The sequence below is a fragment of the Drosophila pseudoobscura genome, chromosome X (assembly GCF_009870125.1).
Source record: "Drosophila pseudoobscura strain MV-25-SWS-2005 chromosome X, UCI_Dpse_MV25, whole genome shotgun sequence".
Taxonomy (NCBI): Eukaryota; Metazoa; Arthropoda; class Insecta; order Diptera; family Drosophilidae; genus Drosophila; species Drosophila pseudoobscura.
This window is the reverse complement of record NC_046683.1, coordinates 2808208-2836190: the sequence shown is the minus strand read 5'-3', so window position 1 is coordinate 2836190 and position 27983 is coordinate 2808208. Positions and strand designations below refer to the sequence as shown.

At 48.1% G+C, this 27983-nt stretch overlaps 4 protein-coding genes across 6 annotated transcripts; 3 read left to right on the top strand and 1 right to left on the bottom strand.

The window, feature by feature from the left end:
• Positions 1 to 21: 21 nt before the first annotated feature.
• Positions 22 to 4736, top strand: PRY (polycystine-related-Y). Its single transcript, XM_002133743.3, has 5 exons — positions 22 to 848; positions 918 to 1069; positions 1120 to 1333; positions 1399 to 2033; positions 2209 to 4736. Exons 1-5 carry the CDS (start codon positions 227 to 229, stop codon positions 4672 to 4674), a joined length of 4089 nt encoding a protein of 1362 aa, XP_002133779.3. The 5' UTR covers positions 22 to 226; the 3' UTR covers positions 4675 to 4736.
• A 550-nt stretch (positions 4737 to 5286) lies between these two features.
• Positions 5287 to 9322, top strand: JYalpha. The gene is made up of 6 exons (XM_002133744.3): positions 5287 to 5551; positions 5629 to 5895; positions 6258 to 8341; positions 8403 to 8577; positions 8643 to 8875; positions 8933 to 9322. The coding sequence occupies exons 1-6, from the start codon at positions 5408 to 5410 to the stop codon at positions 9051 to 9053; spliced, it is 3024 nt and encodes a 1007-aa protein (XP_002133780.1). The 5' UTR covers positions 5287 to 5407; the 3' UTR covers positions 9054 to 9322.
• A 123-nt stretch (positions 9323 to 9445) lies between these two features.
• Positions 9446 to 23952, bottom strand: hep (hemipterous). Of its 3 annotated transcripts, none has more exons than XM_002133746.3 (10): positions 22884 to 23952; positions 17868 to 18340; positions 17612 to 17791; positions 17329 to 17549; positions 17090 to 17254; positions 13767 to 14371; positions 12908 to 13396; positions 12250 to 12810; positions 11402 to 11975; positions 9446 to 11325 (listed from the first exon to the last, which is right to left on the bottom strand). In XM_002133746.3, the coding sequence occupies exons 1-10, from the start codon at positions 23227 to 23229 to the stop codon at positions 11187 to 11189; spliced, it is 3753 nt and encodes a 1250-aa protein (XP_002133782.3). In that variant the 5' UTR covers positions 23230 to 23952; the 3' UTR covers positions 9446 to 11186. The 3 variants fall into 3 exon arrangements, with proteins under 3 accessions (XP_002133782.3, XP_033239870.1, XP_015041336.2); XM_033383979.1 differs by having other exon boundaries at positions 11402 to 11900; XM_015185850.2 differs by lacking the exons at positions 17090 to 17254; positions 17329 to 17549; positions 17612 to 17791; positions 17868 to 18340; positions 22884 to 23952 and adding an exon at positions 15633 to 15975.
• Positions 23953 to 24413: 461 nt separating this feature from the next.
• On the top strand, positions 24414 to 27795 carry lic (dual specificity mitogen-activated protein kinase kinase lic). Its single transcript, XM_001355641.4, has 5 exons — positions 24414 to 24973; positions 25066 to 25456; positions 25520 to 25652; positions 25727 to 25929; positions 26001 to 27795. The coding sequence occupies exons 1-5, from the start codon at positions 24912 to 24914 to the stop codon at positions 26226 to 26228; spliced, it is 1017 nt and encodes a 338-aa protein (XP_001355677.3). The 5' UTR covers positions 24414 to 24911; the 3' UTR covers positions 26229 to 27795.
• The last annotated feature ends 188 nt before the right edge of the window (positions 27796 to 27983 follow it).

Below are 27983 nucleotides of genomic sequence, written 5' to 3'. Positions count from 1 at the left end.
TATACTAAATGTTCGAAAAGCTACTCCTTTTGCAAGATAGAGTGATGCCACACTTGGTACCAATCGATTGGGCTAATACCCAATCCCTAGCTAATACCACCTTACCGATGTTTCCGATCGACCCCTTTTCGGGCACACAAAGCAGCTAATGCCTTAAAAGTTAATCAAGTATTTGGAAAGACATTTGTTTGTTCCTGAAACAAACAATGATTGCTGGCTCTCAAATATGTTGATGCAACAATTGGTTTTTCTTATAAGCTGTTTGTGCACTGTAGTAGTCGCGAATGCGAAAAATGAGTTGAATGTTCATGTGTTTATTAACCGGTACAATGCCTTCGGAAGAGCAAATATAATCACGACCCTGGACTCCATGCCAGAGACGTGGTTCACGACTAGGGTCACCATGAAAGTGAGGATTTTGGTTGACTACTTCCAGACAAACGTGACCGAGCACCAGGGGACTTTGTTCTGGTATCGCACAGCAAACCTGTCGGAGACACTCGACTTCTATGATGTGAAGATAGAAAAGGATCTGCCCTACGTGAAGGGTCATTTTCATGTGTCGAGAGCCAACTTCTTTTCAAGCGGGCACTTCCTTATCACGGCGATCATTACAACCGAGGGCCTGTACGACAATGCGGTGACAGCAACGACATATACGATTGTCAAGCTAATGCAGGGCAATGCCTGCGAGCCCAAATTCGACATTCCAAGCTGCTTCGACTCAAATCGGCCCCAATATTACGAGACATCCAAGGAAATTGTCCTGCGAGCCAACTTCTCCCGGTTCTGCCCAATGGATACCTTCATCCAATATCACTGGACCCTCCACGACAGTACCGATGCGAGTAAGTTCCTTCTTCGGGATCACGTTATACATTGTGGATACATTGTGGATACATTGTTTGTACTCACAGAACTACTGCAGTTCCTGGGGGCCACCCTGAGGCCGGAGATAAAACTGTCGCGGCATCGTCTCAGCGTGCGCCAACAGTCGCCTCTGAGCCGCATAGTTCTCGTGCGGCTGAACGCCAAAATTGTGGGACGCCGCATACCACTTGTGGCTCGGGTAATTATTCTGTTATTGTGGCTGTCCTGTTGAACATCTAGTGCATTTAGTGCTATCTTTCCTTGGCGTCGCAACGACTCTTTCCTGTTATTCGAGGCGGAAATTACAGGAGGGTTTTCCGCGGTAAGACCATCTCAATCAGCGGCAGCCTCAGCAAGGATCTTTCGCTTGCCCGGGAAGGACCCCAACACCTCGAATACAAGTGGTCGTGTACCGCCAAAATGAAGCAGCATAAGAACGTCTGTAAGAAAGACATGGGCACAAGTAAGACTTCACGGTGCGGTCCAAGACCGTTCTGCTCCTATATTGTATACAACTTTGTTCCGCAGGAGATCGCATTATTATTCCACCGTACAGCCAACCGAATAACCAGACACTCCACGTAGTACTGCTGATACGTTCCGCCTTCGATCCCATCCGCACCGCCAGGTCGAAGCAGAAACTGGACTTTGCCCTCTCCCCTCATCTGATAAACCTGGAGGTTGCCTGCGTTCGGAACTGCGAGGAGAACAAGTACTATCCGGGAAAACCCATCCACCTGATGGGCAAATGCGAGGGCGTTGGCAACAAGAACATTACCAAATGGGAGTGGCTAGTGGATAATCTGCCAGTAGAGGGACATGCAAACCGACTTATTTATACGGAAAGGGACATGAACAAACAGAACGTTAGCATACATCTCAATGTGGAAGCAGCCCATCTATACAACCCGAGCTACAACTATTATGGAGAGGACTGGATATTTTTGGAGAAAAACATTGGCCCCACCGACACCAAGTGCACGATAGTCCCGAGAGATGGCTATGCATTCGAGACACTGTTCTTGGTCCAGTGCCAGAGAAGTCGAGCTCGCTTCATGCCCCTTCGGTATTGTGTTGAAGTCAGCCGCGTTCTCATTATCGACTGGCAGTCGACTCGGGAGATGGTCGTTCGACTCCTTCCAACGAATAAGGTTTACGTAAAGGTATGTACTGTAATCTGTTTCCATTGCATACCTCGCGGGGCATCAGAGCGAAGCCATGATGACCTTTAACAAGGTCGTCCGCTCCCGCAACGCGTTCTCTTTTCGGGTCCTATTTTCCTATTTGGCGCAGTAAAACAGCAGACTTTTCTCTCTCTCTCTCTACCCCATTCCACAGATATGCGATAAGTTTGATGTTTGTGAAAATGTTGAGCTTAAAGTCCGGGTCCAGGCAATACCCATTCCAGAAAAGGAGCCCGAGATCATAACTGACCATCTGGCTCGAGTGCGTCACTGGCTGGAGTACGCAGACTGGCAGAAGGCCTATCCTCTGTTGAGTCTAATATCCAAAGCGATCAAAACCAAGGAAATGCTGGTTATTTTCACGGATACACTCGCCGCACATGTGCCGCAGTCAACCGTAGAACTCACGCAGCTGGTGCGACTCACAAAGAACGTGGTGGTCACCATTCAGCCACTCGATGACATGAAGGCTCTTATATTGGCCAGAATGTTCCACAGAATCACCTCAACGTACAAGCTGATAGTCGAGAGCAACGATCTCACTCTGCTGGACGAATACTACGAGCAGATGACGAGCGATATGTGCGACATGCTGGACATCATAAACGCCGAGTGGGAGTACATTCCCAAGGCGCACTGCCTCACGGAGTCGGAGTCGTGCATAAACATCAATAACTTTGGAAAAAGACTGGAGCAACTGTCGTCCCTGCGACCGCTCCTGGAACATGTGGACAACTGGATGTACGCGTATTGGAAGCTGAGCAACTGCCTCATTTATATGGGGATGGAAACGGCCCGTCGTCTCCACCCCCACGAGGGCCCGAGACTAATTAAAAAGGATAGTTTCACCATCCACATGGAGAGCTTTGATCTGGACTACCAGCGCAGTCTCCGATTCGAGTCTGCCGACTCGATGCACACGCTCTCGTTTTCGCGGACTCTTCTTCGGGAACTGCGTCGGCGACTGCGACACAACGAAGTTCTGATTTCTGTGCGCAGTCATAAGATCAGCCAGTACTGGTGGTACCCGAAGAAGCGATCGCGAACCCAGGAGCTGGTCGTAAATGCGTTTACGACCACTTCAATGTTCCTACCGTCCGCACCGCTGTTGGAACCGCTCAAGTTCTTCGCGAGGCTAGAGAATACCCCGAAGATCGACAGCGCCGAACGGGACAGGCGAAGTGAACTCTTTGGCGGACCCGAGGAGGAGGCCTATGCCGTTATTCACGATAATGTTTACACCCCGTTCGAGGTTCGAATGTACCGCACCGAAATCTATGCCAAGTCAGTGCTGAAGGTGACATTTATCCGAGCACAGATAGACTACGACGTGCTGATCCGTATGACGAACGTACCCAAGTTGGAGGACATGGACGTGAACGGCGCCACGTGTCGAGTGAAGTACGGCATTGAGCAGAGAACCAATTTTCTACTGAGAAATCGCTGCGGTGAAGCGCGCTCGGCGTTTATTTTTCTCCGTGCATCCAATCCATCTGAGCCGTGGGATACCTTTGATCAGAACGGAGCCTACTTCTCGTTCGCCACCGAGATCCATATCTGCCGAGCCTGGAACTCCTCGGGCACCGAGCATAGCTGGCAGAAAATATCCTGCATGCCCGATATGATCAAAAGCACCAACTCGGGTGTGCACTGCAGCTGCAATGTCATTGGCGACTTTGATGTGGATGCCATGCCCGTAATCACCGTGCCCGTGAACATCAAATGCCACCTGGATCGGCCAGTGGCGAGACGGCACTACGATATGCTTATCGTGTACGTGCTCATGACCGTGCTGACTGTAATATACATAATTCATCACATGAAGACAATACGTCATTGGGACAGGCAGCTGTGTGTTGTAGACTACTATACGAGAGAGCTGTACTACCGTGGCGACATCGTCCTCCGGCTCACCTTCGGTGGACGACTCAATGCCGGCTCGTCGGGCAATATCATAGTTTCATTGAAGTCATCCCAGGGGACTGTGCAAATGATCGTCTACCAAGACCCAATCTGCAAATCATTCCTTCGAAACAGCACAGTATCGTTCCGTATTCAGCGTGAGCTCGTCCAGGTGCCCGCTGAGATCGCGATCGGCCATGACGACTCTGGGATATACCCGCACTTCTTTTGTCGGACCGTTGTCCTTACCGATATGCACACCGGACAGACACAGACCTTCCTCATTCATAAATGGCTGAGGGGTGCCCCGAACACCTCCAGATACATATCAGCTCCGGTATTTTACTTCGCGAAAACCACCGAAAAAGAGGTATACCCTTGGCGCGGACGTTTCGCCCATATACTGGAAATTTGCATGGGAGGCTGGTATCTGTTTCAACCAATCATCGGTCCCTGGCGCATCGGAACGCACTGTTCTTCGTTCTGTCGCTGGGAGCGCAGTTGCATTTTTATAGTCAAGATATTTGTCACGATTTGCATTGTTGTTCAGTACTTTGGGCCATCCTATGTGGCCCTGTCCTGCGACCCGAGTCCGAAGAAATACCACGACTTGTCTTCAGTATTCTGGGTAGCCTTGATATGTTTTATAACCACTGCTTTCTTACAAGCAGCTATGGAAAAGACTATCCTATTAATTGGATACTATGATCATATTTAGCAGAAAGTATGTGTGTGTTTTTACCCTTATAAAAATTTATTGCAATATATTTTGAAAATAAGGTTTCCCTTGCCAATGATCTACATTAATTTACTAATTACTGAAAATAGGTGCCTCTGGAAATAAGTCGATACCTGCTTGGACCATCTTTGTAAAGTATCAGATGAACATTAATGGGCCAGTAATGTTCCCTGAGCTACCTCTACCTTTGACCTTTGTAACACCACTTATAAAAAGCCTCTCTATCGGTTAGTAAACTTGTAATCATATGAATTCTGTAACTTGTACAATATTCCTGACTATTCCTGAGCTCCGTCTCACAAATATTCGAGTTCTCTGTCTCTCTCTTTTCCTACTAACGAAGTACCTTAGGGCCGTTACATTCGGTTCTGTCACTCCACCAGGGGACGAAAAATAGATGGAAATAGATTTTCTTCATGTCCGAGCTGATCGAAATTCGGCAATCTTGTACATATAGTCGGGGGATGACTCAAATCGACATTCCCGTCGAATTCTAGGTTTTTATTATGGCTTCCTTCTGGCTGTTACCCATGCAATCCTTGAGCAGTATTGGAAATAGAATAGACTCTAATAGACTACCCGGAAACACAAACATTGCTGTGAAAAAACTGTTACAGAGATTAAAAAATTATCAAGAAATCATTTGTTTCCAAATCCCATATACGTACAATACGACATCAACTTTAACCACAAAAGCCTGTTCGTTTGAAACATGGCTTCAAAAGAGAAAAAGAAATTCATAAAATTAAAAGAACCCAAGAAGGATATTCAATCGTATAAGAAAGATGTCGAAACCGATCTCCATAAAATACCGCTGGAGGAACTCTTGGAGCGGATGAACACTGATCCGGTCAAGGTAGGCCGAGCAGCCAGAGGGCCCGTATTGACTGCTAATTTCCCAAAAACCTTCCTTGTGCCTTCCAATTTGCACAGGGTTTATCTAAGTCGGATGCAGCAATGCGACTGGAACAGGATGGCCCCAATATGCTAACACCAGCCGCAGAAACGTCCCAGTTTGTAATATTCCTTAGGAATATGTTTGGCGGATTTGCCATGTTGCTGTGGGCTGGATCTTTCCTGTGCTTCGTTGGGTACATTATACAATCTCAAACCCAACCCGATGCACCTGATGACAACATGTTTCTTGGCTTGGCCTTGGCCATATTGGTGATCATCACTGGCTTATTCTCCTACTTCCAGGTAAATTTTATTGTTCACTCGCGAGGAGTCATTGCTACATGACACAATTTACCAATGAAACCAGAACTTGGTTCCAGAGATGGCTCGTTACGAGTATAACCTGATTTCAGTATTAATACTTTTTTGTTGAGGCCTTTTCTGTGAGTTTTGTGGTGTACCACGTGGGTACAGCTCTCAGATATCTCGTCTAAGAACACCTAACTTTCTCTTTCGCCCAAGGCCCTCTTTGGGGTCCTCTTGGGAATAGGACTATCGCATAAGTAGAATCATTCATGATACACTTATAGGGACTATAGATGCGGGTGTTCGGCGATGAAAAGTACACTGCACATCTATTAATTGAATGATTTCCTTTTGTTCAGGTTCATAAATCATCGGCCATTATGGATTCGTTCAAGAATATGGTTCCGCAATATGCCACAGTTATTCGAGATGGCGAAATAAACACCATACCCGCAGATCAGCTCGTCAAGGGCGACATCGTGGAGGTGAAGTTCGGCGATCGAGTTCCGGCCGACATTCGAATCCTGGAGTCCCACGGCCTAAAGGTGGACAACTCATCGTTGACGGGGGAGTCGGAACCACAGGTTAGATCGCCCGAATACACACATGAGAATCCGCTGGAAACCAAAAATCTAGCCTTCTTCTCGACCAACGTCCTCGAAGGCACTTGCCGGGGAGTTGTCATCAGCTGCGGCGACAACACCGTGATGGGCAGAATAGCCAACTTGGCGGCCGGCTTGGACGAAGTACAGTCGCCCATATCCCGGGAAATAGAACGTTTTATTCGATTTATTACAATTCTGGCGTGTCTGTTGGGTTTCACGTTCTTTGTGATAGCATTAGTTCTTGGATACACGTTCATAGACGCCGTTGTGTTCCTCATCGGCATCATAGTGGCCAATGTGCCGGAGGGTCTGCTCGTAACAGTTACTGTCTGCCTGACGCTGACAGCCAAGCGCATGGCGTCTAAGAATTGCCTCGTGAAGAACTTGGAAGCCGTCGAAACATTGGGCTCTACGTCGACCATCTGCTCCGATAAGACGGGCACTCTGACGCAGAATCGAATGACAGTGGCACACATGTGGTATGATCAGGCCATAGTGGAATGCGATACCACGGAGAACTTCAGAGGGTCAAAGTTCGATAAGAGCGATGCCTCCTTCAACGCGCTTTTGCTCTGCTCAGCCCTCTGCAACTCGGCGGATTTCAAAGGAGGCCAAGAGGATTTACCGATTATCAAGAAAGATGTAAGTGGGAACGCTTCGGAGGCGGCACTGCTCAAATTTGCGGAGACTGTCTATGGCGGCGTCGGACCAGTTCGACGAAAGCACCTCAAGATGACCGAGATACCCTTCAATTCCACGGAAAAATATCAAGTTTCTGTGCACGAGTTCGATGCGGAAGATGCTCACTATATTGTAGAGATGAAAGGTGCCCCAGAAAGAATATTGGACCGCTGTGAAACGATAATGATCCAGGGAAAAACCGTCAAACTGACGCAGCAGCTGAAGGATGAGTTCGAGGAGGCCTACATGGAGATGGGCGGAATGGGGGAGCGAGTGTTGGGATTCGCCGACCTCATGCTAACGAAGGACGAGTATCCGCTGTCCTACGAGTTCAGTACGGAGCCACCAAACTTTCCGCTCACGCAGCTGCGCTTTGTGGGCCTAATATCCATGATAGATCCCCCGAGGGCGGCCGTTCCAGACGCAGTATCGAAGTGTCGATCGGCGGGAGTGCGAGTAATCATGGTAACTGGGGATCATCCCATCACAGCCAAGGCCATAGCCAAGAGTGTGGGCATCATAACGAAGCCCACGGCGGAGGACATTGCCAAGTCGCGTGGCGTTGATATCCACCAGGTGGACCCCCGCTCAGCCACTTCCATCGTGGTACACGGCGGAGAGCTCCGCGACATGAAGGCAGAAGACCTGGATGCCGTCATTTACTACCACACTGAAATCGTATTCGCCCGCACTTCGCCGCAACAGAAGCTCATCATAGTCGAGGCCTGTCAGAGGCGCGGCGAAATTGTTGCCGTCACGGGCGACGGCGTCAACGACTCGCCGGCCTTGAAGCGGGCCGACATTGGCGTGGCCATGGGCATTGCCGGATCGGATGTTTCCAAGCAGGCCGCGGACATGATTCTGCTGGACGACAACTTTGCCTCCATTGTTGTGGGCATTGAGGAGGGCCGCCTCATATTCGACAATCTCAAAAAGTCAATTGCTTACACTCTGACCTCGAATCTGCCCGAGATAGTGCCCTTCTTGCTGTTTGTGACAATTGACATTCCATTGGCCCTGGGGACCATCGCCATTCTGTGCATTGACATCGGAACCGATATGCTGCCGGCCATATCCCTTGCTTATGAGAAAGCCGAATCCGACATCATGTCCCGCATGCCGAGGGATCCATTCGAAGACCGCCTGGTTAACAAAAAGTATGCTTAGATGTGTTTCAATCGGAGTTTCCCCTAACTGCAATCCACTTCAATGTTACAGGTTGATTTTGATGGCCTATTTGCAGATCGGAATCATACAAACCGTCGCTTGTTTCTTCACATTTTTTGCCATAATGGCCGAACATGGATTTCCGCCCATGTCCCTCGTGGGAGTTCGGGATCAATGGGACGCCAAGGATGTCGAGGACCTGAGAGACGACTATGGCCAAGAATGGGTACAATCGATGGCCTAAGGTTTAAATGGACTCAAGGTTTAATCTACTTCATTGTTTCACTGCAGACCTACGAGGAACGCAAGGAGCTCCAGTATACGGCCTGCACGGGGTATTTTGTCTCAATTGTCGTCACCCAGTGGGCCGATTTAATAATCTGCAAAACGCGCCGAAACTCCATATTACATCAGGGCATGAGCAATCATGTGCTCAATTTCGCATTGGTTCTGGAAACAGTTATCGCAGGTGCACTCTGCTACCTGCCAGGCATGAAAAAAGCACTAAGAATGTACCCCGTCAAGTAAGAGAACGTAGACTTAACCAGCTTGAACCACTTTGCAGACACTCCTACTTCCAGATTTATATGGTGGACCTATGCCTTTCCGTTTGGAGTGCTCATTATTCTATTTGACGAGGGTCGCCGCTATCTCATTCGCCGAAACCCCGGCGGCTGGGTGGAGCAGGAGACATATTACTAGCCATTGACATAAATAAATAACTCTGCAAATGGCATCGAGTATCTGTCGTATTAAGCACTCCACACGCTCACAAATGACTCGCGAAACGGGTCAAATGCGAGACTTGATCCGACAAAACGCTCGCATTCGGATCCGTAGACTATGCGAATATATGATGCATATTGTGGCACTGAAAGTATCTTTTATGACTTGATAGACTTGCGTTTTGGGCAGGAAATAGTTTTTACATTTTACGTGAATTGTATTCGAATAATATTGTGACTACATTATACGGATGGGAATCAAAGCATTCCGAAGCACTGCCACTCGAAACTGCCATTGTGCTGCCGTGCATGGTTTCGTTTAAAGCTAGTTATTTATTGAATTTGTCTCGTTACTGGTATTCATCAGAGTTCGGTTTGATGGTTTATTATGGTTTTTCAGTTGAATGTTTTTACAATATACAATATGCGCATAAAAACTAAAAACGTACGTACACATCTCGCACAGACTGTGTATAGAGAGTACAGCATGGATGGGTGTGCGTATAGGGTGAAGAACCAGAAGATCGTTCCAGGCGTATACGCACAGCCAAGGATACTGCTCGCTTCAAAATATACATACATACATAGGCCTAGACATACTCGGTACCAAAGCTTAAACTTTAACACATAAATCAGTCGAAAACAGATCGTTTCATGAATTGTTGCTTGTTGCCGAATGCATATATAATAAATAAAACATTTGCATTATCGTAATCGTTACAGTAGTCGGTTACAATATCTTCCCTTGTGATGTGCTTGGATTTCCCTTCCGTTTTGTGGTTGCAAACAGCACACATCCGCCTACATCTCCCACTACACTCTACTCTCTCTCTCTCTCTCTCTCTTTCTTTATATATACAAGGCTCTTCTATACAAATACAAATCAACGAAAGTTCTTCTCTTTTGGGGTTACTAGACAGTTACTAGAGTTGTGGCTAATAGGTTACATACTATGTACTTTCTTGCACGCACGCACAGAAGGAACAAAGAACACGAGGCCACACAAACTGTGATTAGAATTTGATTTCGGTTTTCCACACACACACATACAGGACAGGACTATGTATATGCCTTCTTTCCTATTTTTATGTATACGTACTATGTCCGTCTGTGCATACCATACGTATCCACATGCAGGGAGTTGCAGGGGGGTATGCGAATGCTGGGCCTGGGTCTGGGTCTGGTTAAGGAACATGTCGAATGGACTACAAATACATATTTACAGAGGAAGAGTCTCTCCTGGGGATTGCTTGGTTGCTTGTTTTGTTTTGAGGTGTATAACTCGTACAAATCGAAATTGCTCTTGACTCCTATGTGGAATATACATACATGTATATTCATGTACATAATAGGTATATGCTTGTGTATATCTGTGTATATAGTTGTATAATGTAAACATTTAACATTGAAAGGGCCATACAGTAGACTGAACGATAGATAGATAGATAAATAGATAGATAGATAGATATCTCAATGGACAAACATTATTGCTTTCAACTATTGCACAAAGGAATTTATATATACTCGTATATATGTAGATCGATATATTTATCTTCTGATTCTGATTCTAAACAAAAATAAGAAGGAAAAGGAAAAAGAAATGATAAACACAGCGGAAGAAGTAGTATAAATTAGATTTAGGGATTTCCAAGATGAGGAATCGCTGAGGCCAAACACTTATACGTATAAGACTTTTGAACACTTTCGTTTGCTTTTTCTCTCTATATGTTTCGGTCTGTCTGTCCGTCTGTCTGTCTCAATCACATGTCCACGGCGCCTTGTCCATCCATCTGTTCCCATTTCGGCTGTTTTTTGCCCCTGCTCCTGCTCCTGGCCATGCATCCCCATCCCCATTTGCATCCGTATCCATATCCGCATTGGCATCCGCATACAAACTGGCATACGAACCACTCGCCGAGCATGCCCGACGACCCGCTCCGCTCATCCCCCCCAGCGTTGGGCCGGCGCTCAAGTGGCCGCGAGGGTCGGGCATCGACAGAGGTGCGTCCCCTGGCGACGCATCCAGAACGGATGCACCGGAGCCACCTGCGCCCCCGGCATCGTCATCGAAGCCATACCAGCATCACATGACCATGATTTGCAGCGCCACTCATTGATCTATGGTGCGATAGATGCGTCTCTGGGGCTCAGGGGTGTAGTGGATGCGGGTGCGGAAGTGCTGCGGTGATCCGGGCACGCTCTCAGAGCCGCGTCGCGGAGGGGGCAACGGCGGCGACGCCGACACATATCTATAAGGAGGCACAGAAGGGGAAGATTAAGCATTCACACGGTTTAGAGCAGGCCGACAATAGGGCAAAGACTCACCGTCTATGGAGCAGGGGGGAGCCCGGCGGCTGTCCACTCAGCTCTAGCAGATTCTTGCGTAGCAGCAACGGCGACTGGCCGCGATTGTAGCGTGGCGGCGGATCCGGACTGCGGTGCCTGCGATCAAGTCCTGCGAGGATGTGCGGACTGGGGGGTGTGCTGATGCTGCCTCCGCCTCCGGGACCGGCACCGCTGCTGGCATAGCGCCGCAGGAAGCCAGCGCTGCTGGCCAGCGGCTCCGTGGTAGGGGAGGTGCTCTGGCTGGTGTTGCTGCTGCTGCTCGCCGCGGAGAGGGTGCGATAGTAGTAGGCCTTGCCGCCTCCTCCGTTGTTCACGACACTCCTGTAGGCCGGCGGCTGTACCTGCGACTGCATTTGTGGCTGCGACTGCAACTGCGACTGCGACTGGAGCTGAAGAGGACTCGACATGGACTCCATAGGCAGGAGGTGTGGCTGTGGCTGTAGCTGTGGCTCACCCGCGCTGGCCACCGGTGACGTGGCTGTGGAATTCAATTGGGTTTTAACATAGGTGGCAAATTGTCGCTTCATGGCGCCGGCGAGGGTGTTGAACCAGCCTGATGCAACGATGATGGATGATTTATTGATTGATTTGTTGATTGGTTGATTGGTGGAGGCAGTGCAATGATTATGACGTGCGTTTTGTGTGGTGCGTGTGGTGGTGCATGTGGATGTGATGTGCGGTGTGCGTGTGGAGAAAAACAAAGAGAGAAAGAACGAAACGAAAATGTAAATGCAAATGCAATCGAAAAGAATTCCCCCCAAAGCTCAAGCTCAAAGCAAACCCAAAAGCGGCAGCCAAAAGATGAAATATGAGGCGGCGCCACTCACCCGCATCGTGCTGCTCCTTCGCGTCCAGGCTGTTGCTGCTCGCCCTGCTGCTCGAGCTCTGGCCCAAAAGCTGCCGGCGGGCGTACAGCTTGCTGAGCTTGCTGGCCACCATCGATCCCCCAACGCCACCGCCCCCACCTCCGCCACCGCCTCCCCCACCACCATACTCCATTTGTGGATGCTGCTGCTGGTGGTGCAGGGGCTGCGGTTGCGGCTGCTCTGGAGATCTGGGACTTGTGGCCACCTCCGCCGTCGTTAGGGGCAGCGGCTGGTACTGCAGCTGCTCCGCACTGCCCACCCCAAAGTGTCCCGCTGCCGCCGCCGCCGCAGCCGTCGCTCCGGGCGGCGATAGGCTGGCGAGGGGGGCCGCAATCTGCGAGCACGTCGACTGCGTGGACGACTGACTAGATGTGGAGTGCGTCGAGGGCGGCGGCGGCACGTAGTTGCTGTGGAATGGATTCGTGCTGGTGCCGCCGACTGGCTGCTGGCGCTGCTGTTGGTACCGCTCGGCGGCCTCCTTCTCGCGGAGCTGGTTCTGCTGATGGTAGAAGCGTTGCAACACTGAAACGAGAGAGAGAATTCCAAGGCCGATTAATATACAAGGCTTAAACTCTCGTTGGGGCTTGCTTTTCCTTGGGGATCCTTTCCTGACCATTACCTATGGGGCTTTGATTTCCTGGCTGCAGGCGCTGTGGTTGTTGCTGCTGCTGCTGCTGCTGCAGTTGGCTGTTCAGCTGCAAAGTCACCGACGAGCCTGTTGTTGCCGCCTGCGTTTGTATCTCTGTGGGAAATGGCCTGCGCTGCAGCGATGGCGAGGGGGAGGATAGGCCCAAGGTCAGGGTACTCGCATTCGCATTCACATTACTACTACTATCACAGCTGTCGTAGGCTAAGGGACTATCCGCTGGCCGCCGCCATTGGGGCGTGCTGGGTGCTGTCGCTGTCGCTGTTGTTGTTGTGGGCGTTGACGTTGGCGCTGCTGATGCTGTTTTATCCGTGGTTGTTGCGGTTTGGTTGTTGTGCGGCAGTGTTGGTATTCCTGTGGATTTTGTTGCTGTTGGTGTCGTCGATGCCGACGATGACGATGTTGAATGGTGTTTCTTTTGGCTGAAGGGCGATGTCGTCAGATTGCGTAGAATCGATTGGCCTGCAAAGCGGAACGAAAGAGAATGGGCGAGAGATAAGATAAATCATGCTATCAACAGTAGCCACAAATGATAGCTTCAGGTGGAGCGGGCTATCTATCAAATTATAATGGAATTTCGAGTATTTATCATTGTAAAACATTTGAAGTATTGACTACAAATTCCTATATGGGGTGTGGGGTATGGGTATGGGGATACCCTCACGAGTACGGGTTTACAGCGAGTGCAAGGTGATGCGAGCTGCTAAGCCACGCTGGGAGTGATAGAGAGGTAACAGCGAGAGAGCGCTAACGAGATGCCAGTAGCGAGATAGCCAACTGGTTCTTTACAGACAAAAATGGATGAATGTTGACTGTTTCAATGTGTACCCACCAATACTGCTGAACATCGACTCCTTCTTGGGGCTCTCATCGCTGTATTTGTAGTGCTGCTGCTGATAATGTTGAGGGTTTCCGTTGCTCAGCTTCCGCTGCATGAAGGGCGACTTCCGGTACAGTTTGCTTATGTCGCTGATGCCACCGGGCGGCGACAGTGGACTGGCGCTGATGCCTCCACTCGGCGGCGACAGCGGGCTGGCGCTTAGCCCACTGGCCGGCGACAGTGGGCTGGCACTGCTGCTACCGCTCCTGCTCCCACCGCTGTGCCCGAAGCAGTTTGTGGTTGTTCCTGCTGTCGTTGTTGTTTTTGTTGTTGTTTTTTGAGGTAGTTGTGTGGCTGATTGTATGAAATACTGCGACTGCGACTGCGACTGCTGTTGCTGTTGCTGATGCGCCTGTGGTTGCTGGTAGCTTGGTATCTGCGTGGGTTTTATTGTCTTCTGTGGATTCATGGTGCTCGGAGCTTGGTAGGATATTGCCGCTCTGCCGTATTTTGTTGGGGCTGCTCCTGATCCTGGTCCCATCACTGGTTCTCCGGCTGCACCATTTCCAACTGTTGTTGTTGTTGTTTTTGTTGTTGTGGTTGTTGTTGTTGTTGGTCTGCAATTAGTGTAAGGTTCATGTTAATTGATACCTCGATAGCTCGACATCAATACCGATATGGATAAACAATAGATGAGGGGAAAACAGACAAATGTACGGCCAGAAGGGCAGAAACACGACGGGTGGCAGGTATTGTGAGGGGATTGGAGTGGGTGAGAAGGTGGCGGGGTGTGTGGGTGTGTTTGGGAGGCAAGGATGGGACACATATATACATATGTATATTGCATGTACATATATACATACATACAAACCATGTGTATGCACAGCAACACATAAAACATACATTTAGATATACATATATAAATGATTCGTAGTGTATGTGTATATACAGTTTCTGTGTATTTGTGTCAGCGTGTGTGTGTGTGTTTGTGTGGAACAGAGATCAAGCGAGAGGATGATGGAGACAGCGAGAGATAGAGAAATAGGTACAGCGAGTGAGCAACAGCGAGTGAGCAGCAGCGAGATGCCAGACAGGGGAACAGGGAATAGAAATGCTAGGCAGCTATAGATTGGCCAATTCGTTGAAGCATCAGCAGGATAGCTGCTTGCTTAAGCACTACCACGAGGCAGGGCACGGCGCAGCACGGCACTCGGCGCCAGGGATCGGATGAACAAATATGTACAGGACTTGTACAGGATCAAAAGTAGGGGAAGGGGGAATCAGAAAGGGCAGAGGAGAACTTAACAGCTTGCAAAAATATTGTACAACACAAATAAGCACTATTAAAAATATCGAAATTACCTTCTTTGATGTGGTATGAGCTTTGTGGGAAAAATTATAATCAGAACCGAAACCGAAACCAAAACCAATGAAAAGTTAGTGAAAGCCAGGCAAAACTCATGCGAGCCACATGCAAGTAAAGAAACCAAAGAAATCAGCAAACTTCGGGCTGACCGAAGCATCAGGTACCATTGCAGTGCGGATTGTTCCTTGGGGTAAACCATTCCTAATTATTTGCATATGCCAGAAAGCATCTATAGCACTCACACAGACGTTACGGACAGACAGATACCATCTGCAAGTCTTAGATGTTCTTTAGATGGTAGATTTCTTTGGTAGGGGTTGGGGCTTTGCTCAACTTTATTGCTAGGTCGTTGTCTGCAAGGGTACACTGTATTCTCGGACATTAGTTGATGAAAATTAGTAAAGCTTGTGATCGTATGATACAGAATGGATATATATGCGCACATGGAGACTATGATTAGACGGCTAATAGTAATAATGTTTGTAATGTAGTAATAAACTCTTCGTACTTACTGAATTTTACTTTTGATTGGGGAGGATTGTTTATGGGTAGTCTTGGTATTGGTTGGTATTATCATAATATATAGTAGATATACGTATATATAAGTATGGGTTTATATCTGCATACAGATGGGTATCGGTATTGATCGGTTGCTCGACAGTTTTCCACCCACATGTGGTACGTACAGTACCGCATAGTGGTGGGGATGCTGTTTTGCTTTTTGGGTGGTTTTATGGGTTGCCTTGTGGGTTGTCTTCTGCTTTTTCGATTATATTTTTATAATTTTTCGTTATGGTTTTTGTCATTATTCAATTCTTTCAGGTTTGTTTTTTGTTTTGTTTTGTATTTGTATTTGTATTGGTTTTGTTTTTGTTTTGTTTAGAAATGGTATTAGGAATTAGGTAACCTACAAAAAATGGTAATAAAAAGATGGTAAAAAAAGGAAAATAAAAACACTGCGCACACACACACTTTCAAATGGGATTCTTCAAAAAATAATACGCAAAAGAGTGTCACAAAAGTGGGAAGAAACAAATAAAAGTTTATAAATATTCGGTAGTACTCCCAGGGGGTGTTTCTTGCAGAGCATTACTGATATTTAGAGTAATATCTAGTACCAGTACACCAGTACAGAGCGTAGACGAATAGATCTAAGGGATATAGGATACAGGACAGACTTTACAGTGGGGGGAGGGAGGGAACTAGCACTCTCCAAAGGCTTACACCATTTCGATTTCGGACATCCTTCAGCTACAGTGCGTTTCAGTATTGCAAGCGGGAGAGGAGTCTCTCCCAGTATCCCAAAACGCACTGCGCAGACCGAAAGCCAGATACATACATCATTCAGTGCCTTGGAAAGAGCATTGGAGCTAGGCCCCTAGGATCTAGAACAACAGATTCTATGATGCTTTAATTGCTATGTGTAAGGCGTGTGGAGAACGAAGAAAACATGCCGGAAACATAAACGAAAACAAAGAAAAAAAGAGTGCCAAGAGGAGGAGGAGCAGGAAAGAGAGTGGAGTGTGATTCCTTTGCCAGGAGAAAAGACTAAAGAAAGTAAAAAAGTAATCCTAGGGTAATTTAATTCGTTTAAATAAAAAGAAAGGAAACAAGCAATTCGGATTTAGTTGCTAGCATTAGAAATTAGAAATTAAACATAGTTTTTGGGTTAGGCAGTAGCTTGTCCTACGATTAGGTACTGTGATCCTTTCTCCTACCTTCTAGCAGGAGCTTGTGCTTCCCAGATTTGGACTCAAGAAGCACAGAAAACAGAAAACGGAAACGGAAAAGATGCGCTCAAGAGACAGAGAGAGAGAGAGAGAGAGAGCGAGAGCGAGAGAGATCTATACAGGACAACCTCACATCATCCACGGATTGTACATATCTTTGGGAGCAGTATTTTTGAGGATCTATGGGGTTTTTGTCGGGTTTTCAAGGGGGGCTCCTCTTGATCTGCCGGCCTCCTCACCTCTTCAGCGTGGGATCGCCATTGGCGCGCAGCCGCTTGCCGGCCGTCTCCATGACCATCTGAAACCAGTTTGGAACATCTACTTTGGCTGTCTCATAGGTCCTTATGAACGGTTGAACCAGGAGCTCCGGGTACTTGGGTCGATCCTGATGGTTCTTTGTGAGGCTGCAACCAAAAGAAGAAGCGAGTTCAGTTCCTGATCAACAACAAGGGAAGCCAAAGGGGGACAAGGGACGCACCACTTGATGACAAAATCGTGAAACTCGTGACTAAAATTGAAGCCCTCGCCGCTGGGCAGGCAGGGCGGCTCCGAGTCCAGCACTTTGGTGAGCACCTCAAAGTCCGTGTTGCAGCCTTCGTAGGGGGATCGCGCAGTGGCCAGCTCCACGAGCGTGATGCCCAGCGACCAGACATCGGCGCGTATGTCATACTTTGGTTTCTTTGGATCGATTCGTTCCGGCTAAAAGGAAGGGAAGGATAACGGAATAAAGGAATACACATATGTATATACAGGGCACCCACCGCCATGTACGCCGCACAGCCAGCCGAGCGCGTGTTGGCCTTGGAGTCCACCAAACGACCGCTGATCCCAAAGTCGCAGAGCTTGATGTTGCCGCGCTCGTCGATCAGTATGTTCGAGGGCTTCACGTCCCGATGGATGACCCCGTGCTTGTCCTTCAGATACGACAGGGCGTTGACCGTCTGTGGGGTGGCCAACAGAAGGGTGGTTGGGGTTAGTGGGAAATCAACTGTGAAAGAAGCAGTGGTCGCCACTTACCGCCACTGTGACCTTGCCGAGAATGCACTCGGGCACCGGCTTCTTGGAGAGTTTGAGCAGCTTGTCGAAGCACATGGACATCAGCTCCATGCAGATCCACACGTCCGGGTCGCGCACAAAGCAGCCGAGGCACTTGACAATGTATTTGCAGTCGTGGGACTTGAGCACCACATCCAGATCCATCAGGATGCGCTTGTTCTCCTCCGCGTTGCCCGTGCGCCGCATTTGCTTCACGGCAATGATCGTATCGCTGGACACATGCAGCATCTTCACCACATTGCCACTGGTTCCGTTCCCCAGGTCGCCCAGGTGCCGCAGATCGTGGATGTCCGTCGGGTACTGGAGCCCGTTTATGTTCAGCTTGCCCGTCTGGGCCATGATGATCTTCAGCTTCTTGTCCGTCTCCGTTTCTGAGGGGTGCGGCTGTGTGGGCAGCGACAGGATCATACGGCGCCGATTCGTGCCAGCCTCGGCTGCACAAGACAAACGAGAGACATTACAATATTGTTATTGGTCTAAACGGTAAGCATATACGATGATTTATGTATCTTCTGTCCGCAGGATTGGGACCTGAATAAACTATTCGAAGTACAGTATGGAATATCATCACTCTACAAAAGGAATATCAGGTCAACAGGTTCTGTTCTGTTCCACAAGATAGAGCGGGTCACAAAGCATATTCTTCTATTCAAAATCCTTCATTCGACACCACTACTTATCGGCAACGAAGCTGCCCCGCCCCCCAAACACTCACACACTCGAATGCTCGATTGGGAGACGATAATGGTAATGTATTTCCCAATGCCAATAATAACAACAGTTTCCCTCCACAAACTGTAAGCAGTAATAATCCCCAAATAAACATACACACACGCCCACAGACACCGATTTTCTTAGGAAACTGTTTTAAAATATCGTACAGTGGGGTGGGTGGGGTGTATCTTTTGATTTGTCTTAGAATACGATCAAACATCATTCCTTTTATTTGAGTGCAATTCCCAAAAAATGATTCCTACTTGAGGAGCCCTTTGAGTGGGCACGACGCAAAGGCCTAGCCCCGGTTCACGATCCATCAAAATGGAATACCATTCTACTATTCTACACTTTTATTTTGTTTTTATGTTACCATGCTACCCGTGAGTAGCGTGGGATTGCTTGGCCGCCCGCCTTTCGAAGGTGGAAACTGCCAAGCCAAAGAATAGATGTTGGATTTCGTCGATGAAGTCAATTAGTGTTTGGTACGCGCTGATGTTTCCTTTTTCCTTTCTAAATATCATTATACTTTCTTAGAGATGGGAAGTTTTTCCTTGTTGCAACCGATACTATCGCGTGTATTACCTATGCTACCAGGAACTACATGCATTTTGGCGGGTGGAGTGCCTATCAAATGCGTTACCTCTTAAGCTTAGTTTTACTTAGGAACCACGGTTTGGATGAGCAGTAACCTCGGTGCTTGAGACTAGCAAACACGGCGTATTCTCTCTCCCATTCTGCTTTCAAAATTCTGTGTGTTTTCCTCGTCTGGCGCTTCTTGGGCTGCTGCGTCAACTGAAGTGTTCTGAGGGAATGTAGTGAACCTCAACAGTTCCTAGATGTTGATTTTGTTGAATCTTTTCTCTGATTTTGTAGGCTATATAGTTATCCTGAATGAGAGCCCCGTTTCTGCTGTCTGCCAGGAGCGCGACACGAGGGAAATTGTACGAAATAGCATGGTCTAATGACTTCTCGACAGCAAGCAGCTCGGCGGACAACGAGGAAAGGGTTTTGTGCATGTAATAGCTATCTATAAAACCTGTCCTATCGTGCAGGAAAGCGACCCACCTGCGACTGACCCGTCCGTGTAATAGATTTCAAAGCCACCCTTGCCAGTTGATCCTTCTTTTCCCCGTGGAGCTGCCGTGATGCCGGCTTGGTCTATAGCGTGCTTGTTAGCCGCAGAACCCTTGATATCATCTAAGTCGGAGCTAGTTTTAGTGCCAAACCTCAACTCTATCTATTATGCTGCCAACCCCCCGAAATGCCTTAGCGTAGCCCGTGTTTAAATCCCTATTTGCTGCCACCGATTGAATCCCTCATCCTGTGAAGAGAGCTCTTCTATAAACTTGGAGAAGTTGCGCTGGCATCAACCAAGTTTTTCCGTTTCCTCGTTCCACCATTTCTTAGCAACGTACTTGTTCTTGCTTGGGAAGGTGCTCTCCAGATTTGAGATGTGGCTTGCACCCAGAATCCGGGCTATTCCGTTGTGAAGGATGTTCTTGCCTTGGAGGGGGGCATTTAGGCCCTGCACTGTAGTTCAAAAAAGAAAGGTCAAGAACAGAGAATTGAGATGGGCTCCTGGAGAAGGTTGGGGAACCGTCGTTTAGGCAGATAAATCCCGCCTCTCGGGTGGAATTCCCAATGCTGCGACCCTTGCGATCACAGATCGGATTTCCCCAGATAGATGACTTAGCGTTAAAGTCCCCGCCCACTATTGAAGGCATGTCAAGCGAAGCCGCAAACTCAAAAACCTTTTTTGTGCCTGGTGTTGATGGCGGTTCTCTTGAGGTTTAATGTTTTTATTCCTAAACTTTCCAAGTCGTTCTCTATTTTTAAAATGCTGAATTGAATGTTTTTCCTGACCGTCCTCTCTGGGCTTGCAGAAAAAGTTATAAAATAGTCTAAAATGCTGCAGTCCGCGTTTTTCAGCACCCAAATCTCTGAGATGATGGCAATATCTATTGCGTTGTTGTCTAGGAACATGGAGAGAAGCTGTTTGTTGTTGTTGTGCGTCAGACTTTGAATATTTAGCTAAAGAATCTTCATTGTTGGCTGTTTCTCGGAACCAACTGCCATCCCCCCTTGGGCAATCTGAGGCCTATCTAGTTCTGCGTTGGAAGCTTTGACAAATTATCTAATATCCTGAATAAATCTCCTTTAATAATGTTGTTTGGATCAACGAGGAACACTGTGCGTTTAGCTTATCCTGGGCCAGAGAAGATGCCACGGATGGAGATCTAACAAATTTCTCGCTCATTTGGAAACAGTCTGAGTTTATCGAGTTCCGCCTCTGCGTTCCGGGCGGAAGCCCTGTTGGATTTGGTCACTTCCGCGAAAGCGGTGACAGAATGAATTTCCCTGGCGGACTCTGAGCTGTTGTTTGGGAGTTCAGGGGAGCGGTTAGATTGCCAAATGGGTCTGGGAAATTCCACTTGATCCCTTAGGTTGGGGGAAGTTCTATCAAAAAGAATCGGATAATATCCTTGCTGTGATCTTGTCCGCATTTGAAACATTTCGCTCCACTCTTCCCATGTGTCGCCAGAGGGCCAAACCTAAAGCACCTGAAATATTGAATAAACCTGAACAAAAGGTATCACTTCTACTTTAGAATATAGAAAATTGATTTTAGTTGGTAACTGCTCTCCTCGGAACCAGAGTTTCACCCTGCCGGTAGGTACACGTTCCCCCGATGCTCTGTCTCTTCGCGTAATCCCCACTATCTCCGAAACTATCAGCGAATGTCTTGAAGCATGTACATATGTTAAGTTTTTGTTCCTTCCGCAAACAATTTTTGATTAAGTTTAATTTAACAAATTAAACAACAAATCCTAACATCCTAACTTTTTTTTATTGCCTCATTCTACACTTTAGCTACCATTATTCGAACGTCTGGTTCTTCGAGCTGAAGCGGGTGGCAAGTCGAACGCTTTCTTTGGATAATAGTGGACTTCGACTTCTGGAAGGTCGACTGTAATTTGTTTACAAGCTCATAAATCAAAAACTGATGGTGGGAAAGGGGAAACCTCGGAAGGGCGGCCTCTTAACCCCAAGATAATATGCACTCATTTCTCATACATCAAACGTATTGGATACACAGGAGGGCGAGCGACTTTCCATGGTTAAGGGATTTTGTTAGTCCAAATTCTGGTTGAAATCTAATTTGTCCCACTGTGCGCCGTTTACGATCTCCCATTTACGCGTTTCGAAGTACTGATCGAAGAGAGAGAGAGGGGGTGGGAGGTAGCCACACTTGGGTTTGCATGAGGTGTGAGCGAGAGCGCAAGAGCTACTAGAACAGCCCCGCCCTGCCCACTTACTCCCCCCACTTCAGCAGTGACAAAAACAATTCAAAGTGAAACAACAATTAGCAATAACAGCGGCAACAAAAGCACGGCATAAACAAATGCCGTTATGTGTAAACATGCGAAAGAGGAGACACACTCGAAATCGAAATCCATAACAATCGACTGTGGGGGGGGGGTTGGTGGCGAGGGGCGAGGGGCCAGAGAGCGAAAGAAGAAACGCAAGAGCGGCGTGGCGCGGCGTATCATGAAACTTACTCCGGAAATGCCAAAAAATAACCAATAAAATACCTATTGACAAAGCGAGAGAGTAAGCGACGAAGGAGAGAGCACATACGCACACACACACACACACACATACAGAAAGCATGGGCTGATGAAAATCCAATGGGAAAGCGGTGAGGGAGGATAACGTGTGGAGGGGGGCTGTCCGCAGGGTTGTGTCACTGGGGGATGGCTGTGGCTGGACGGACACACGGGCAAGTGCTTTTTTTTTGCCATATATGGAATAAGATACCGCACTTATGTACATATGTATGTATGTATGTGTGTAGGTATACATATGCAGTCTTGCATGTGTGTGCGTGTGTGTGTTTGCCGAAAACAAGTTTTGCTTTGCTTTTGGTTTTCGCACTTGGGGCCAACCGACCGACCGATGGACGGACGGACGGACCGACCGACCGACCATCCTCCCCCGCCCCAAACACCTCTTATCTATGCAATCGTCAAACGCCACGAGTAGGGAGGGGGAGGTAGATACGAGGGTGAGGACACAGTCCCGTTATGCAGTCCCGGAATCGATAGCGTTTGGCCCCCTTTGTCAACACGGGGAATCAACTGCTTATAAGAAGAAACAAGCAATGTTTCTTATCAGAACACAAACATGCACACACTCACGCACACAGCTTATTGGTACTTGTAACCCCCCTACCCCCGCCATTCGGCGACAAAAACTCACACAGTGGCAGGTTTGGAGTGGGACGCGGACTCCTGGTGGTGGGCGGGATAAAGGTGCCGCCATAGACGCCCGCTGTGGGGGCCTGCGCTGGCTGAGGAACTGGTGGCGCGGGTCTAGAGGCTATGCTGATGGCCGATCCAACTGTGGTGGTGGTGGCGGCGAGGCTGCCGGGGGCTGCCGGTGCTGGTTGGACACGCGCCAGCGATGAGGAGCCTCCGCTGACGCCGCTGCTGCCGCCGCGCGGCCTCGATAAGACGATTTGTTCATGGGATTCGTTCTGCGCCTGCAGCGCAGCCTCCAGCGACTGCAGTCGGCTGCCAATCGTTTCGAATTCGATGGTGGACATTGTTACGGTTCTTTACGGGATGCTCTTCTCTGCCCTCTTCTCTTCTCTCTTTCTCTTCTCTTTGACCAGCACGAGAGCGATGGCGGCGGAGGAGCAGAGCAGGTCCTGGGATCTTCGATTTTTCGTACTGCAGCGGCAGCGGTGGCGGCGGCGGTCCGCAGCACACACACACACACACACACGCACACACTCAGCGCGCGCGTGAGTGTGAGTGTCTCTTGGGCTTTTCCTTTTATTCTTCCTTTCCCTCTCTTTCACTATATTTTTGGTCGAGGGGTGGGGGCAGTGCACACGCGCTTTTGCACAAATAGTTAACTGTTGTGGCCGAAACAAAAACAAAATTCACAAAAAGAAAACAGCGACAGCGGCGAGAAAGAGGGAGAGAGAGAGAGAGTGAGGAACGCACTCACTCACACAGCACCACACAACAACAACAGCAACAGCAGGAGCTCGCGATTTTTTCTTTTTTTTTTCGATTGGCACGACGGCGACGACGTTTGCGGGTTTTTGTTGCAAGAAATCGCTTCTGCGGTATTTTCCTATTATAATTTGCAGTTTTGCCGCGGGCTGCGGTCGCGTTCGCACTATTATTACACCTTATCTGCTTTATTTATTGCTTGGAATCGCATGTAAAATCTATAAAACGACGAACGACCTGGCTGAGCAGCAAACTATCGATAGACTAAACAATCGTTACACAAAATCCCGTAGAGAGCAACCATGCTGGCAACCCTGCCACCTTCTCCTCTCTATCGTGATTAAAAACGGAATAGACAAACTTAAAACATTTGAAATACCCTTGATGCGAAAACTCCCTCCAAATACTAGATTTTCCTGGTATTCGAAACAGCTAAAAACCAGAAGAAGAGGTAGCTAATATGTGTTTCAGTGGCACTTTTTGAGCTTACAACAGACCTTTTTCATTAGTGATAAGGTGTTATTGTATTTTATATTTTCCAAACCAAGTGCCGCCTATCGCACAATAATACCACCATTTTTTTTGTGTACATCGATGAAACTGCAAAAGAATCAAAAGTCGCGGGTATATCTGATCCAACGACGGGAAGTATCTCAAAAACTGTGTCGATTTTCCCTGAGCTCAGAAAATTAGTTCCGCTGATGATATATCTATATATTCCTGTACAACATACAATCAAATAATATATTATCACCAAAACTATATGTATATCGATATGTTCATATATCAATATATATCTAACATCTCTAATTGTTTTTGACGAGGACGAAGAATACGCGAGGAAAAGCAAGAAAATCGTAGAGAAGCGCGAGAAAAACAGGAAAAGTGCAAAACGGAAAACCGCGGCCACAAAGTCAAACCGAAGCGCGGCATTTTCCTAGCGTTTGCATTCCATTCAGACGCGCAGCGAACTTGCCTTCCACGAACACGACCAGGTTTTTTTGACCAAATGTGGTAAAAATAGCAGCCAGCAGAAGCAGAGAAGCAGCAGCCACAGCCGCCGCCGCCGCGCCGTCGTCGTCGTCGCCGACTCCCAAACTCCAGAAAAGCCCACACATTTGATTCTAAATCACCCTCCCTCCCTCCCACACACGGACACACGCACATTGAAATCCGTGCGACAGCAACGGGGGAAATCCTTGCAGAAAAGTGCAACAACACACTCACGTAGAACCGAAGAGAGACCCAGAAGAGCCAAGCCGCAATGTCACGACCACGTCCGCGTCCCCAACCCATCAGTATCCACCGCGAACCGGAACAAGCTCTGTAAGTTCTGCCCCCATCCCCAAGACCGAAACCCAAATCCAAAGGGATAAACCATTACTTTCCTCTCGGCCGCCCTCTTGCTGTTTTTATAGTGTCCCGCCACGGAACCTGGACTCCCGTGCCACCATCCAGATCGGGGACCAGACCTTCGACATAGATGCCGACAGCCTGGAGCGAATCTGTGATCTGGGACGAGGTGCCTACGGCATTGTGGAGAAGATGCGACATCGCCAGACGGACACAGTGCTGGCAGTAAAGCGTATACCGATGACCGTCAATATACGGGAGCAGCATCGTCTGGTCATGGACCTGGACATATCGATGCGATCCAGCGACTGTCCCTACACGGTTCACTTCTATGGGGCGATGTACCGCGAGGGCGACGTCTGGATCTGCATGGAGGTGATGAGCACCAGTCTGGACAAGTTCTATCCGAAGGTCTTCAAGCACGACCTGCGCATGGAGGAGAGTGTGCTGGGAAAGGTAAGCGACTCCATTGAAGGGAGCGAAATGTTTTCTCATGGGATCATCCGGATCGCTTCATAGATTGCCATGAGCGTGGTCAGTGCTCTCCACTATCTGCACGCCCAACTGAAGGTCATCCATAGAGATGTGAAGCCTTCGAACATACTGATCAATCGCGCCGGCCAGGTGAAGATCTGTGACTTTGGCATCTCAGGTAATCATACCCTGCCCCTCTGGCTTTCCATTCTCTCGACTAATCTCAGTGTCTTCTCAACCGCCTGGTCTCAGGTTATCTGGTGGACTCCATTGCCAAGACAATCGATGCCGGCTGTAAGCCGTACATGGCCCCCGAGCGCATCGATCCACAAGGGAATCCTGCACAGTACGACATACGCTCCGATGTGTGGTCGCTGGGCATAAGCATGATTGAAATGGCCACCGGCCGCTATCCGTACGATAATTGGCGGACGCCATTCGAGCAACTGCGACAGGTAATCATCCATCCATCCGCCGAAGTCTCCCTTTAATCTGCGATTCCCTTTTCTTGGGTGTATTTTCGAAGGTGGTTGAAGACGATCCACCCAGGCTGCCAGCGGGCACATTCTCGCCCGAATTCGAAGACTTTATCGCCACCAGCCTGCAGAAGGAGTATATGGCGCGGCCCAACTACGAGCAGCTGCTGAAGCACAGCTTCATTGTGGAGCATCTGCAGCGCAATACGGACATTTCCGAGTTTGTGGCCAGAATACTGGATTTGCCGGACGAACAGCCGCAGCAGCCGACAAAGTAGAGGCCCCGTCCGCAGTCTCTTCCCGTGTAAATTGCCGCCGTCTTCTTTCTAGCATGCATTTCGTACATGTGTGTGAGTGTGTGTGTGTGTTGTGTCTCTGGAACTGGAAAAAAAGAAAAGAAAAAAAATCAGAAAATAGGAAAAAGAAAAACCCAGCCCATATGGAAAACATTATATAATTCTAGTTGTAAGTGAAACCAAAAGCAAAAGCAAACGAGCAGAAGCCGAAGGCGAAGCCAAAGCCGAAGCCGAAGCAGAGAAGCATCTTCCCTCAGCGACGACGAACTACTTTGCGGGCGGAGAAGCCGCCAGCCACCATCTACCAGCCGCCCTAGCACTTACGCCCTACGCTCCAAAAGCCTCTTGCACTACGCTCAAAGCCAAACCGTGCCTCCCGTCAGCTGTCAGCCGTCAGCCGGTGTGTTAGTTAGTTGCTGCTGCTAAATCTATATCTTATATATGTATACACACTATATTAATCAATTTGTACTACGAGTGATCCAAAAGAGAGATAACGAGAGATGGAGAGAGCCATGGAAACCTTCAGGGACTGGGACTGGGAGGAGTGCGAGTGCGATTGCGATTGTGAGCGTAAGCGCCGTCGCGCAGCCGTAATAATGGTAATTGTCTAACAAATAAACCATACGCGGATTATAGCTAATTAATGTTTAAACATCTCCTGTAATTACTTGTTGATTTTTAATATGTATAACGATAACGATCTAAATGTACAAGAGAGAGAGAGAGCGCGCGCGCGAGCGTAGAGCGGCGAGAATTCAATTAAGGCGAGATGTACGATGTACGATATCCGATATATGATGTATGTATGCCCTGCCCCACCCCCCTTTCCCCCAACAATCAATCAATCAAGCAATTAATTAACATTTATATTTACATTTAACAACGAATGCGCAAGGCTCTAAAACAATCAATTGTATTACTGGCCCTGAAGGATCCTCCTTTGGAGGACTCTTGCAAATAAAAGTGTGCTAGAAAGCCCGCTTCGGCCAGCCGAAGACTATATACCCTTTGCAGTTGCAACGAGATCTGTGAGAGCGTTTCTTTATGTATTTAAGGACTAAAGGATCGGACAGATCGGAGACCCCTGCAATCGGAAGTTTTTTCTAACAATCCTATCCTATCCTGTTCTTCCCACAGTCTTCCGACACCCTTTGTACCTACGATAGCTATATGCTGTAGATAGATATGCGTATTTTATGGATCCAACCTTGGAAGTCATTCGAAATGATAAGAAAACATCAGATGGGGGACCGATATCTGCTTTGGTAGCTATTAAATATAGTGAGGCTTGAAGACCGAAGTTTTTGTACTCAATCTTCCAACAAATTTGATCTTCCCCAAGAACCTATAGAATATGGAGGCACACCTTTCAGGGCTTGTAATTTCGTTTTAGAGTCTTTCAAATGAAGGATGTACAATGTACTTGTTTATTTCCTCATAAAGTTGCATCTTAATTTAATCTTAGTTTAATCCCCGATGATATATTTAAGAGATTTTCAATGTATTCATGTATAAATTCAGATACAAAATGAAATATAAACGTATACGTGTTTGGCTGTGGACTGGCTTCCTTCCACCTGAGCGTTACAAAAACTCTCCTTGTTTCCCGCCCTCTCTATCTGGAAAAAAGCACGCATCGAAAGCCCTTATTTATTTGCGATGCGATGAATAACTGCAACTGCAATCGATCTCACGCTCACAGCTGCTATCGATATACACCTAGGGATGCACTTT

Bases quoted from the DNA above. Each gene is read 5' to 3' on its own strand.
- hep (XM_002133746.3), bottom strand. From the start codon at position 23,229: ATGTCCACCATCGAATTCGAAACGATTGGCAGCCGACTGCAGTCGCTG. The intron at 17,792-17,867 runs GTAAGTGGCGAC...GCCACCCCACAG, and splicing joins TCGGCAAGGTCACAGTGGCG to ACGGTCAACGCCCTGTCGTA. The intron at 11,326-11,401 runs GTGAGTCTTTGC...GCCTCCTTATAG, and splicing joins TCCCCCCTGCTCCATAGACG to ATATGTGTCGGCGTCGCCGC.
- PRY (XM_002133743.3), top strand. From the start codon at position 227: ATGTTGATGCAACAATTGGTTTTTCTTATAAGCTGTTTGTGCACTGTA. The intron at 1,070-1,119 runs GTAATTATTCTG...TAGTGCATTTAG, and splicing joins GCATACCACTTGTGGCTCGG to TGCTATCTTTCCTTGGCGTC. The intron at 1,334-1,398 runs GTAAGACTTCAC...TTTGTTCCGCAG, and splicing joins TAAGAAAGACATGGGCACAA to GAGATCGCATTATTATTCCA.
- lic (XM_001355641.4), top strand. From the start codon at position 24,912: ATGTCACGACCACGTCCGCGTCCCCAACCCATCAGTATCCACCGCGAA. The intron at 25,653-25,726 runs GTAATCATACCC...GCCTGGTCTCAG, and splicing joins CTGTGACTTTGGCATCTCAG to GTTATCTGGTGGACTCCATT. The intron at 25,930-26,000 runs GTAATCATCCAT...GTATTTTCGAAG, and splicing joins CATTCGAGCAACTGCGACAG to GTGGTTGAAGACGATCCACC.
- JYalpha (XM_002133744.3), top strand. From the start codon at position 5,408: ATGGCTTCAAAAGAGAAAAAGAAATTCATAAAATTAAAAGAACCCAAG. The intron at 5,552-5,628 runs GTAGGCCGAGCA...CAATTTGCACAG, and splicing joins TGAACACTGATCCGGTCAAG to GGTTTATCTAAGTCGGATGC. The intron at 8,876-8,932 runs GTAAGAGAACGT...TCCTACTTCCAG, and splicing joins CTAAGAATGTACCCCGTCAA to ATTTATATGGTGGACCTATG.